Below are 13,611 nucleotides of genomic sequence, written 5' to 3' on the forward strand. Positions count from 1 at the left end.
CCCTAAGCCTAGGGACAAAAGTACCAATAGTACTGACTGTAGAGCCAAACTCTACCCTGCTGCTTAAGTTGTCTCAAGCTTGTGCAAGGGACATTAGCATTGCAGCATCAAGGCATTAGAGTGATGCTTCTAGGATGCTTTGTCTGTTTGGGACAGAATAGACTTCCCAAATGTGAGGTGTAGATATCTGTATGTGGTAACAGTCTAAGGCTGGATGAATCCCATGCAGGCTGCTTCAGCATGGAGAAGCAAATGCAGTGAAACCCTTGTAGCAAAGATCTTGCTTAACTTTATCAAGTTCAAGTATTCAAGATAATGTTTCTTTCCTTGTGAGGTTTGGCTCTCTGGGTACAACTGCAACTTATATCTTGTATGTGTGAATAATGCAACATGTGGATGACTGATTTCTTCTTTTCCTTTCCCCTCTTTCTGCTCACCTTACTGTATTTACAGTTACAGAAACATGCTCAAAACAGAATGAAACCAGGCAGAACTGTCCAATTTCTATGGAGCAACCTCAGGTAAACTGACTGAAATGTGTATAATGCTTTTGCTCTAAGCAGTTACTTGTTACATAGTGTTATTGAAAATCATTATTTCCCAAGCTATACTCATTTCCTGCTAAATTTGAGTATAGCTTGAATACTACTTGTTACATAGGACTGACTGAAGTAGATTTAAAAGTTGTTTGTTAAAAGTAGTTTCTTTAGCTGTACAGAAGCTGAGGTACTGGGAGAACTGTTTTACCCCTTACAAACACAAACACTGTGGTAGCTCACAAGGGCTAGGAGAAGGGAAGGGAAAACATAAGGAGAAAATGCTTCGCCCCTACTCTCCCACCCACCAAAAAAATCCTTTCCAGCTTATTCTTTGAGTATAAAATTGACTGGTGTGCAAACCCAACTTATTTTTCCCTGCTTATTTTTTTCTATATATAAATAACCTCACTTCTACACACTTTAATTGCATGAGTATCCTAGGTATTTTCTGCTATACCTGCTATATCTCTGTGGTATCATTTTGAGCAACAGCAGAGTTGTATGTAGAAACATTTAATGCCTCTAAGACTGAATTCTCTATTCCTGTATATGCAGTGGGTGTTAATTCCTGTCAGGGTTGTCTCTGCCTCTCACAGCTTCCTTTAAAGCTTCCAGAGATGGAGACCTCAGATTTCAAAGCAAGGAGGATGAAGGCTTTGCAATGATCTTATGACAGACTTGCTTTCATTTAAAGTGCTTAGTTTGATATAGGAATCCAGCCTGCGAATTTGCAAGGATGCAGAAGCAGCAGCTGAATAATAGTCAGACTTGAAGGGAAGAATTATGCAACACTTTTTTGTGCTATAAAGCTCAGTCTCTGCAAAAGCAAAATGAAGACAAAAAACTGGAGGAAACAGGATACAGGAATTATGTTGCAGCTTGGTCAGTTACAACAATGCCAAACTGATTTAGAATAACAGCAGATAATACTTCACAACAAAACGCAATGTGATCATTTGGTGGTTTTCGGTATCTGTCAAACCAAGGTAGGGCAGTTTATTTCATAGGGCTTTGTCACCTAAACTTCTTAGGAACACCAAACTACAAATACAAGGGCTACTAGATCCTATAAATAGTGGAAATGGGGAAGGGAATAAATAGTTATTAAAAATTAAGATTTGACTTATTAATTACTTCAGTCTCCTTCCAGAGAATACCACTGGGCTTACAGAAGATGCCCTGTGATGCTGTTCTGCAAGCACAGCCCTCATCTTCTACCAGTAGCTTGCAAATTTCTGGATCGTCTGAATTGCAGCAGCCATCTCCAAATGTGCTACAGAGGCTTCAGCCTTTACAGAGTAGATCTCTTAAACCACCAGAACAAAATACCCAGTCTCCCTCAGGTAACATCTTTATGCAAGAATCATGCTATTTGATTGAAACCTGAAGAAAGAAGCAGTGGCAGAACTGATGTTCTTACTGGCCAATAGGCTTATCTTAAGGTTTTGGAGGCATCAAGTGGGTAATAACAAGTTCTTGCAGGGTGTGGATTATAAGGAGCATGATGTAGATAAAAGTATGATCAGATAGAACTTGAGATTACTCTGGCGCTTATGCTGGGGCAGAAGAGCATTGAAGCAGGGAGAGGTGTTCCCTCCCTCAAAGAGAAGCAATTGGAGACAAGATGACAAATGATGCCTTAATGAATCTAAGGTTACAAGAAGTATTCAACATCCCAGGGCAGGAATTAAATGCTTAAACCCACCACCACCACTGAAGTTAACATCAAATTCAATACTAACTGAATTTGAGAGCCTCAGGCACTCTGAAATGATTACTGCTTGCTCTCCAAATATATCAAATGGAAGTTGCTTAAACTTGATTAAGGAGCTGTTCTTCTTCCCTCCATCACACTAAAAGGTCTAACTTTGACACTTCTGAGGGTTTGGGTAAAAGGCAGTTTGAGCTGGTTGCTGAAAATCTGAAAAACGAATTTAAAAACGAATAGAAATAACTCTTTTATAGTACAACTAGGATACACATCTTCACAGCTAGTTAATCCACTCTAAACAGTGACCTAATTTTGAGATGTAGGGTTGTACTTTGCAGGTTATGGGGAATCATTCACCTCTTTTTCTTGGGTATGATCACAACTGCATGCTCTGCACAATGTTCCACTCACCCCAAAGTCTGAGTGCTCCTAGGACAAACCAGCCTTTTGTCACCCACTGTACACATCCTCTTCCAGAGGTGAATGCATCTCTCCATCACATTCACTTCAAATAGCCTTTTTTTAAAGCACACACTTACTCCTTTAAGATCTGATGTAATACTTCAGGCTTGAACTTGATGCAATGAGGTCACTTTAGATCTATAACAAAGCCCTTACCTAAAAGCCTACTAAATAAGTTGTTCTCATCCTTAATAAGAGCCTGAATTCATGGGCTGCAACATAAAAGGAAAGTTTGGCATTATCAACTTCAAAATGCACTATAAGGCTTCCTTTTATTTCTCTTCTCTTCAGTGCTACAGGTTAAACTCAAGTAGCCCTGGTAGACATAGAGGTCAAAAACCCACCATGTAAACCTACAGTTGTGCAAAAGAAATGAGCAATTAATACTGTGTTCTCACTCTAGAAATATCAATCTCTATAAGTTCAACAAAACTCTGATTTAGGAGGATAGCTCCTGTATAAATGTTGCTTTTTCTTCCTGCTCCTAAAGGCATAGGAATGGGGGCTTTCAGGTTGATAGATCAGATGGTGCAAAATTCAGTCAGTCCATTTGTCTCCATAGGTTTGTCTCCATAGGTCTGTCTCAATATGGACTTGGAGAATATCCTGGTTAGAAGGCCTCTGCATGTGTTGGACTCTACATAAGGAATCTACATAAGGAAGCTATTGTTATTGCAGCAACAGGATCTCTTCAATCTTTGGGTATTAAATTCTTTCTCAGTATGGTTTCAAACATAGCTGCTTTAGCCAGGTTTTAATACCTTTATTTTTCTTCAATGGGTTGAAATCAACTCTTCTCTTGGGGCTATGAGTACAAGAATGCTTTGTCCTTCCTTGCAAGAAACAACCTCCCCTTTATCATTTGCATCCGCTATCTAAGGTCTCTAATATTGCACAAACCTGAGTCTCAATATCTTCCATTGTTCAAGGGTTACTCTACTACACCCTCTTGCACAGAGAAAAGGTACCACTGAACTAAAGTAATATAGCTGTTCTCTATCCTGATTTGTAGAGGAGGGGCAAATGCCTTTACAAATGTAAGAGCTGCCTTCTACTACATTGTACCATGTTAAGGGTTAGGAGCTTGTATCAGTTTCTCATATTCTACTTGGTCTGTTGCTTAGAATCTGAGCAGCTCATGTTATAAATCCAAAGTGTTAATATAAGAACACACTTTGACTCCCAGAACATGAATGAAAGCTACTTCTACTGTGGTGTTTGCAGAAGCTAGTGGCAACAGCTTACTGCTCTCATTCGGCATCCTTCATACTGTTCATACTGTTACTGTATAATAACCCATATGTTAAGCATCCCAGGGTATATTTTGAAGTGTAATTTCCTCTTCTAGGTATGCAATAAAACTTCCCAGGTTGACAATGCTGATTGGAGTAAAGCTGAGAAAACAATTACTCTAGACAAATCAAACTTCAAAGAAGGGACAGTGAGAGAACCACTGATCTGATATCCCTAAGTCAAGAGCAAAGTATGTGTTGTCATAATAAAAACTAATTGATACCACGGCTATCAAGTTAAATGTATAGAACCTGGCTTAAAGAAATAAAATTTTGAGCATCTGTACACCACTCTGTTTACAAAATAATGGGATGCTGCGCAGTTCTCCCTTCTTCTTTTGACTTGCTGCTTTTTAAAAGAAAGTTAAATGGATGTTATGTTCTTCTTCAGTATTTAATATATAAAGCACATGACTTTGATTTAAGGACTTAACTTTCTGACTTCAGTACAAGGGATAAGTAACTCGGTATTCCAGGAAGTTTGAGAGCACTGATTCTCTTATCTCTGCAGAACTCTGGCCTTTGAATTGTGTTCTGCTGAAGTTCTGCAGAGCTCTTTGCCCCGTGCCTTTGGATCAAGAGTAACGTTCTCAACTCTTCACCATGGGACAAACTTGCAGATATTACAAGAAAAGGGGTTCACTGAAAACTACAAAAGAATGCACTGGGCTTTGTGCATATTTCAAACTAAAGACTGAGCTGGACACTGAATCTCTATGCTGAGAACCAAGTGTTACAGACATTATTTTTGTTCCTTCTTCAGTCTTCCCTCTCCAAACACCTTGTATACCCTTGAACAGGGCAGGGAACAACCTGATGTAAGTAAAAGGCACAGCCTTATGACTGAGCTCTTTAACCCTGGCCAAAGAATAGTTCTTGAGTTACATTTAAAAAAATAAAAAACTTGATAGGCCCTAATGCTCTACACACTAATCCATATACACACTGATCCATTTTTTTAAACACTTGTAACAGCTCAAGCAAATAATCATTCCTGAAGTTTCTGGGCCTTCTAAGACTTGGATTCTACCATGTGACTATCAAGACCCTGGTCTTTTATTTTGTATGTTAAAAGGTTGGGAAAACAAGCAGGAATAAAGCTTGCGGGAATGGTAGGGGGAAGTAAACAGCCAAAATCATTGGGAAAGCTCATGACCTTTGCATACTTAACTGTTTATTGCTTAGTCTTTATTTCTCTTAATTTTTATTCCTAATCTTCACATAATTTGTCCTGTACCACTATCTCTTTTTCTATTCCTTGCTTTTTCAATTTTGCGTGTGCATAGCTGTAGAGGGACTCCGTCATAATTAATAATATATGAATTACCCATAGAGGAAACTTTGCCTTTGGGTACATGTGAACTTCAGCATTTTGTTGCACAGCAGACCTCCTAACAGTGTTGAGTGAGAGTGGTTATCTGCCATCTGCCCCTTCCATAATAGTGGTGGTTTGACTGTTCCTGCAACTATACGTGCCCCAGATGTTCTCACGGTTATCTAAGAAAAACCCTTCCATTATTAACACCTCCTGACGAAGACCAGAAGAATGGGGGGGACGACACATTGAATTTTGGCTGGTATTTGTGTTTTTTTTAAACAGCAAAAGCTTTGCCAATCTGGAACTGCTAATCTAATCTATTCTTCTAATCTATTGATGCAAAGTGTAGAGTGCTCTGTACTATATATGCGCATAGGTCAAATAGATTTTTAGGATGGGTTACTTAAAGAACTTACTGAATTTTGTAGATGATTCTACTGTCAGGCATTTCTGTGAGACTACCTGCCTCTGAAACGAGCTCTTGAATTTAGACTTGTTATGCTTCTGGTGCTGTAGGTGCAGGCTTGGTGCTGTGTATTATTGAATTCAGTGGTGGCTTATTAGAAAGATTTACTCATGAAACTGTTATCTATAAGCTTTCCTTAGATTAAGGGTTTGTCAGTGAGAGGTTCTGTAAAGGCTAGTATGGCTGTAAGCAGCTCCACAATGCATGCTTCGAAGTCCACAGTTGTAGACGTTTCAATACAAAGCTTCAGATTCCTGCATTATTTCTAGAGCTTTAACAAACGTGACTGTGAACTTAAATGCATTTTAAGTTTGCTTCAGGTAGGTCTTCTTGGCAGGTATAACAGCTCAACTGAAATTTGTTAGAACCAGGAGTTAATTTCCTATCTGTAGTTGAACTGAATCATTCTTTTCTCTGATCCAAACTGGAGAAAAGTGGTCCAAGCCAACTTAAAGGCTAAGAAACATACCTGTATTTGGGAGTGTTTCTGTAATTTTGAACCAAATGGTAAGAAAAACCTGCACTGAGAATTAAGTCACTTTCTAGAATGATTAAATACGTTCTCATCTAAATTTGAGGTAACATAGTCTGTAAAATCAACACAAGTAAAAAAAAAACCCTTTTTTATTTTTTCATCAGGTTATTGTAACACACCTAATGGTCAAAATGCTCAAGAGACAGAATTCCAATTTTCTCCAGAAAAGGTAGGTGCAGTCTTGTGAATTCATGTTTTCTGGAATTAAAAGGTGGGCATAAGAGATTGGATAAGAATAGCTGTAAATGCTAATGATTTTTAAAGTATTTTGCTAAAGAATCTCAAAATTGATGAGAAAATGTATTGTGTAAACGTTTAGACTACTGTATTTACATAAACATTCTAGACAAGCAAGGATGTTTTGTTGCAGATGGTCCCAAATAGGTCCCTCAAAACAATATTGTGCTAATGTAAGAACTAAGCAGATAATGGATGACAGAGTAAAAATAAAAAAAACTCTAGTATCTGTATTATTGCTTCTTCCCTATCTTCCTTTTCTGTTTATCTTGGTTTTCCTTTTAAATAACTTCAGGATACAGGAATTAAGAACATAGATTCCTGGGTAAGCTTATATAAAACGATGATGCTTCCAGCTCCAGTAAAGACATCTGCTGAGAGCTTCAAACAATTCAGGAAAGCGGTATTAGAGAAAAAGGATGGGCAAGCCCAGGAATTAAAAAGGCCTCTGGTGCAAGCTGAGAGGGAACTGCAAAACCTTCCTCAAGAAAAAGAGAGGTTTGTAACCACATGTTTAAAAGTTATTTTTTGCTTATGTGTTATCTACGTGCAGGGTCTAACATCTGAATAGCTGAATAATTTTGTGGACTCTCTAAGAAACATAAATACAGCCTCAGGCTGCTTAGTTGATGCAATATGTGTCTCGCATCGTGAATAAAGATACAAAAGTGTTGAAGAACCAAAGCCTTATAAATGGATAGAACCATTATTTAAAATTCTATGATAAATATTGTTAGAGTGGGCACTGTTACAGCTGAATAAACTGGCTAGTGACAGTAACTAGTGGAACACTGGCCTGATGCTCCACAATTGCGCTCATTATGTCCTATAAGAAAATAAGCATACTAATGCAGTTCAGCAATTCACTAATGATTGGTTAGAACCTTTATGGAATCTGTTATGTATCTATGTATTACTTGATTAGTCAGAGGAGAGAAAATTAGCAGCTTTTGAGTTAATAAAGGCCGTAAGCACGTGTAGCTTGCTGTCCAAAACTTTGATCCTGGGTGGCTTGGCTATTCAGGAGTGACTGGTTCAGACTAGGTAGCTGCCAAGTGTCAAATAACTACCTGAAGTACCGGGTGGTTGTACCACTCTAAGCACAATGGCACATCCAAAATTCACAAAGTATTTTTTTTTCTCGAAACGTAGTCAAGAAGCTACTGTTGTAGTATTCATCACTAATTATTGTCAGCCACTGTTTTAGTGAGTGCCACGTAAGTATCCCAGCCTGAGGTCTGTTATTAAGTTCAGGGGGATAGTTGACTGCCTACTAACTGCCGCATTGCAGTAATACCGTAAATAGCTATGTGCTACGTTTTTGAAGCTTGCTGTAGAATTTCCCTCTTTGGTACTCTTTTTTTTTTTTTCTTGTCTGTTTGTCCCTGTTTTAGAGTCAGTGCCTAAGTTCTCCTGCTACTGTCCATCACTGGCTGTCTTAGCATCTTTTGTTTAGAGTGTGTTGGACCTCGCTTGAAGTCCTCCCCCTCCTTACATTAGCACTACTACTTTAGCAGGACTTGTTAGAGATAACAGTGCAGCCTGTACCTAACAACTACAAGAGCAACTGTTTTAGTTGGCAGTGATGGTTCCTTCCCTCCTCACTGCCACGTAGCATAACCATTGTCGGTTCCAGGTAGTTGCCAGAGCTACTGAATCTTTTATTTTCTTTCTTTTTTTTTTTTCCAATGACCTGACAGTTCCTCTTTGCAATTTTGTACCTTCTATAAATAATTCTTTGCAAGTCTTTAGGATGATAAAGATTCCCTGGTGTATGATACTGCTTTTTGTCCAACTACTCCATTTTTAATGCAAGAGAAGTATCTACGGAATGACATCAGAGATGCTTGCCTTAAGTTAGTGAAATCAAACTCAAATAGCTAGTTGAAAAGGAAGAAGTTGGAAGAAAAACATCACTGGCCAAGAAAGTAACAGAAAATTAAGTTTGTATGTCTTTCAAAGAATGTGACTTCAATGAAAGTTTTGTGTAGCATATATCTTTAAATCCTGTGCACATATAGATGAGAAATGTACCATGGGCAGCCTTATCACAGCATAAAAATTACATACATCTTGGGAAGAGAAATTATTATGAATTAACATGTAAAATGGAACCACACCAAATGCCATTCACTGATTTATATGCAGATTCTGTTAAGTTGCACAGGCTTGTTATGAAGAAAATAAGTGACTTTTAGCCTATACTTGTCCCTTCTCCTTTCTCTAAAGGAGCCATGAAGGCACAGGATTGGATGTCATAGCAATAAAAGACTCTGAGTCCCCAGAAGAAGAGGATAAGACCAAACAACTGTCAGAAGCTCAACAACACGCTCTCGTTCAAGACCGTAACTTGGCTAGAAAAATGGAACAAGAACGCAGAAGGAGAGAAGCAGTAAGTTGCTGACTCTTTAAAAAAGATAGATCAGGTCTTATTTTAAAGGACCTGGACAATTGAAACTAACAGAACTATGCTACCTGAAGAGTTAGTCCAGAAAATGAAGCTGGAGACTCAAATAAGTCTTCAAGTGGCATTACATGAAAAGCTTGGTCTTCTTACTCCTATAAGGTTACAATAATTAATTGCACAGTAACATCAAAATGCAAAGGGAAATCCCTGCCCTGTAAATAACTTCAAACCTCAGGTCTTGCAGGTTGTCAGTCCTTGTCAACATCACACATACAACATGTCATCAAAAGCGCTAGCCGTTCTGTTCTACTCTGAAATATCAACATGAGCCTTTTCTTAAACTGATTGGGTTTATTGGTATAGGTAATGAATGGTTTTTATTTGCTATGTTTAAATTTTTTCATAGTATTGTACAACTGAATTTAAAAACTACAGTGTGATGAAGATCATACTAGATTCAGAAAAGGTCTTCTGAAGCTTTCATCCTGTTCAATGTTTTTCAGAGAGGACTTCAGCAATGTGCTTATGCAAACTTGTAGTAACGGGAAGCATACGCTTTTTTGGAAAGAAGTTTTGTGGGTTGTTCTTAGATCTTTATATTTGGCCTGCATAGTATTCGTTACTGTCTAACTGCTCTGAAAAATACACCACTTTGCTTTTTTGCAGATGGCTTGCACAATTGATATGAATTTGCAGAGTGACATTATGGCAAGTTTTGAAGAAAGTCTTGAATGAAAGCTGTAGTTAATGTAGAACTTAACCTCGACACTACTACCAGCCGCACAACTTTGAAAATGTACTAGTTATGAGTTTAAACATTGTCTACTTTAAAGCGCTTCTAAGCTCCTGTAAAATGCTTAATATTAAAAGCTTGTTCATCGACACAAGCATCATAAGAATTTTTTTCTTGTTTACAATGTAATCTAGCCCACTGTGCAATGGAACATCATTGTTTTTTTGATTACTGTTTCATGTTTTGTGTGTATACATGAGAAAATATCAGCTTCTTTATTTTTTTCTCTTTTGCTTTAATCCATTTTTCAGAAACAATTGAGAACATTACACTGTGCATGGCCAAATTCTCATGCTTGTATTAAGTCAGCGTACTCGATATGCACCTATAGAAACTACTTTAAATCCCAGTCTTGTCAATTACGTGATTTCCATTAGGAGAATCATTTACTATGATGCATTTGCACAGAATCTGGGCTGTGACAAAAGACATAATGAAAATTTCTACAGGATGTGTAATGCTACTCATAATCAGAAAACAATATTTCCTGGAAATCTGTAATTTCAGCAGCAAATCTAACTCACAAATCCTGTATATTCACATGTATTGAGACATAGACATGCTGATCTTTTGTTGAATGTATTTTATGCTAACATAACGTTTAGATAAGTGTCCAAGCATGTTTGCCAGATGGTTCTGATTCTTCATGGGAAGAAATTAAAATATTGTACTTCTGGCTCCAGTTTGAAAGGCTTTCTGATTAATGCAAGATTCTAATAATGTTGGGATACTTATCTGAAGTAGGAACTAGTCTAAAAGACCTATTTTCTTCTTGGTTACATATAGCTTTCTCAGTAAACCAAGTACAGGACTAGCCTGACTTCTCTTTGAAGAATTAATACCAAAATATAATGTGTACTATAGAAAAGTTGGGGAAGAAGAGCCCCCCTCAAGATAATCTAGTTCAACAGTTTGCAAACCTTTTTGATCATCAGTAAAAAAAATAAATGAAAAAATAAAGCATGCACCAACCAGTATATGTATACTTATTTATAAATTATATATATGTACTACTCTACAAATATATTACATACATTATAACACACAAATGATATAAAGAAAAGGATTAAATAGACACTAATTTTTGTTGTTTAATAATAGTACAAAATATTTTCTTCTTGTACCCCAGTGGATTGTCTTGTGCTCCACATTCACATTTGAGCTATACTGACATCAAGGCCTGGCTGAATCTCCACCTCAAATCTCCTGGGGAGAGCCCCAGGGAGACCTCTGGTCTATCACGTTCCTGGATCAAAGCTGGAAGTGAAGGTAACACTGGCAATGGTGTAGTGTGGGTCTGTCACAGACCACCCAAACAAAAAACTGGACGAGTTTCTACAGACAACTGAATTTTCAGATACAGGAAATAAACTGCATTTGAATACATAAATGACAGTTAAGGTATGCATAAAAACAGCAGCCTTATCTTTCAGGTAGCTGGGTGAAAAGGTAGTGCTAGCTCCAAAATACGTATTTCGCCCTAAAAAGCTGCTCTGTATCTTCTGTTACTCTTGGAATGCTAGTAGTTGATTAATTTGTAGAAAGACTGTATATTGACAAATGCTCAGATTAAGGTATTGCTCCTTGAACTATCTAAGGATGTCCTCATACATGAGCTCCACGTGGATGTATGCTCATGTCCACTGTTTGGGAGATCTGAGCACTTGGCTAGGAAAGGGACTCTGGGTGACAAGATGGGTTATGACACAGAGTGGTGCTCTTAAGATGTATTGTTTGCTCTCCGCATTAAAAGTGATTTAGCCCTACCTTCTTTTCTTAGTACATTGTTAATAACTATTTGTCCTACAATAAAATATTACAGTTCACATTCAGGACTCCCTGCCTTGCCGCTGTATGGGTTAATGCATGCTTAAAACGTCCTGCTTTGGAAATAGGAGGTGATGGAAGGGGAGGTGAGAATTTATTCTTTGCATTTTGTCCATTCTATATAGCCACATGTGCAATACTAATGGTATGAGCTGGTACTTTTGCCTGTTCAAAAAATAATTCTAGCTTCTATAACAACAACTCTGGTCACAGCATCACCTGCTCACCAAGAGCTATATATGAAATTAGCCTTCTCTTATTAATCGCGATGCACGGGGGGAAAAACACTATTATTTTGTACTGCTTTAGATTGTCATGATGACTTGAAGTCATAATATCAGTGGTGCTAATACTAATCTGATGAACCTTTTATCTGCATACTACAAGTCACTTGGGAGATAATGGGTTCCTACCTACAGGCAGACTGATTTCAGCAGAGAGATGGCTTCCAAATGTAAGCAGCAGGCCTATAACGGCTACATTTTCACAGAGCTCTCACCACTCTCGATGCCAGCAAGAATCCTACTTGAGCAGATACAGCCTGTATCCAAATACTGCTTAAACAGACATTGCTTAAGTATGCAAATTACCTAACTATTAAAATGTGAATAAAGTTCTGTTATTCCATTAAGTTACCTTGAACATTTGTGAAAATACCTGCACAAATGCACCATTTCTATATTAGCCTCCACCCTAGTAGATAGTATCCATACTTAAGTGGAAAGTAAGTTAAAAGCTTTGATGTCCTGGCCCTAATCAATGAAACATGTTAATTTTTTTGTACTATCAGGTGGAGGGGAGGATGAAATTAGTTGAACTGACAGAAGATAAGCAGGCAGATGGCACATCATGAAGTGCAAAGCACACTGACAGAGCTTGTAAAACAATCTGCCCTCAGGTTTGTTTGGCTTGGAACCCATTAGAAAAACAATTTAGAGCAGAAAACAGAAAAATCAAAATACAAGGACTCCAGAGAAATAATTGTTGTTTTTCTCAATTTTGCTTATTCATCTTTGCCATTAGTTGGCATGAGATATACAGAAGATTCTGCTATTCTGGAGAATGTGTGGAAGAGATTTGATGTGCAAACAGGCTTGCCACAGGTGTGTAGGCACCATGGTCTTGGAATACAGAGGAAGCATTCCTCAGTGGAATAGGAATTCTACTGCTTTTTGGCAGAGGACAGCTAAAGCAGCTCAGCTGGAGATCCAAGGAGACACTGAGCCCAGGGTGGGCTGAAGGCAGCAACAGCAACAATCTCACTGTACAAAAGCTGCTTTGAACTGCCAGCTCCCCAGTGGTATCATCTTCCCAGCTCTGATACTGGATCCATATCTGAAGATTGCATAGCCAAACTCTATAAGCTTTTGCAAAAGTTGTGTGTCATTTTAAAGTTTAACGTAAAGCTACCTAGGTAGTTAGATGTATAAGCTAGAAATAGATTTGGTTCCATCCTTGTGGGGGGGGGGGGGGGGGGGGGGGAAAGCTCTGAGTTTTGTACAAGAAATATGGCTTAGTTTGGCCAAGTACCTGCTTATAAGAATGCACATCGCTATTCCATTCTTAATCCCTCTTGTGTCCTAGGTGCCTAATCTATGGCTGGGCTTTCATCAACCTTTCTTTGGAAGTAGGTGGAAGCTTGTGGACAACTCCAGGATTTCCAACCTTGTTTCTCCAATTATTCTTAGGGGAGGCTTTCTGCTAATTCATTCTGGTGGCTTCTTTATTAGGGAGCCCAATGACTACTGCAACACAATAATATTGGCTGTTTTCCCCCTGCCAAACTTTCTACCTTATCTAACTGGGTCACTGGTCTACTCAGGTACACTTTGGGGAAAATCCTTAGCCTTAAAAAAAAGCTGCAAAAAGCTTCTTCCCTCCAAAAAAAAAAAAAAAGGGTTATCAGCACAAAGGCTGATGCATAAAAAATCAGTTATGTGCTATTCCTAGGGTTGGTGGTATGAGTAATCGGAATATGAACGGAAGGCTCAGGCTTGGTAGGCATGACTCATATAATCCTGCTG

At 38.2% G+C, this 13,611-nt stretch overlaps 1 protein-coding gene across 9 annotated transcripts in view; it reads left to right on the plus strand.

Annotated features, from left to right (window-relative positions):
* The window catches only part of BRDT (bromodomain testis associated), a 28,612-nt gene extending 16,784 nt beyond the window's left edge, over positions 1-11,828 (plus strand). The window contains exons 13-18 of one of the 9 annotated variants that reach the window (XM_013186705.3): positions 454-521; positions 1,690-1,882; positions 6,428-6,492; positions 6,856-7,058; positions 8,790-8,952; positions 9,634-11,828. In XM_013186705.3, the coding sequence (XP_013042159.1) occupies positions 454-521; positions 1,690-1,882; positions 6,428-6,492; positions 6,856-7,058; positions 8,790-8,952; positions 9,634-9,702 (761 nt within the window). In that variant the 3' untranslated portion in view covers positions 9,703-11,828. Of the gene's footprint in view, positions 1-453; positions 522-1,678; positions 1,883-3,274; positions 3,824-4,060; positions 5,295-6,427; positions 6,493-6,855; positions 7,059-8,789; positions 8,953-9,633 lie in introns of those variants that run through there. The other 8 variants (XR_001209273.3, XR_001209274.3, XM_013186711.3 and 5 more) reach the window with 8 other exon arrangements.
* The last annotated feature ends 1,783 nt before the right edge of the window (positions 11,829-13,611 follow it).

The sequence above is a fragment of the Anser cygnoides genome, chromosome 8 (genome assembly GCF_040182565.1).
Source record: "Anser cygnoides isolate HZ-2024a breed goose chromosome 8, Taihu_goose_T2T_genome, whole genome shotgun sequence".
Taxonomy (NCBI): domain Eukaryota; kingdom Metazoa; phylum Chordata; class Aves; order Anseriformes; family Anatidae; genus Anser; species Anser cygnoides.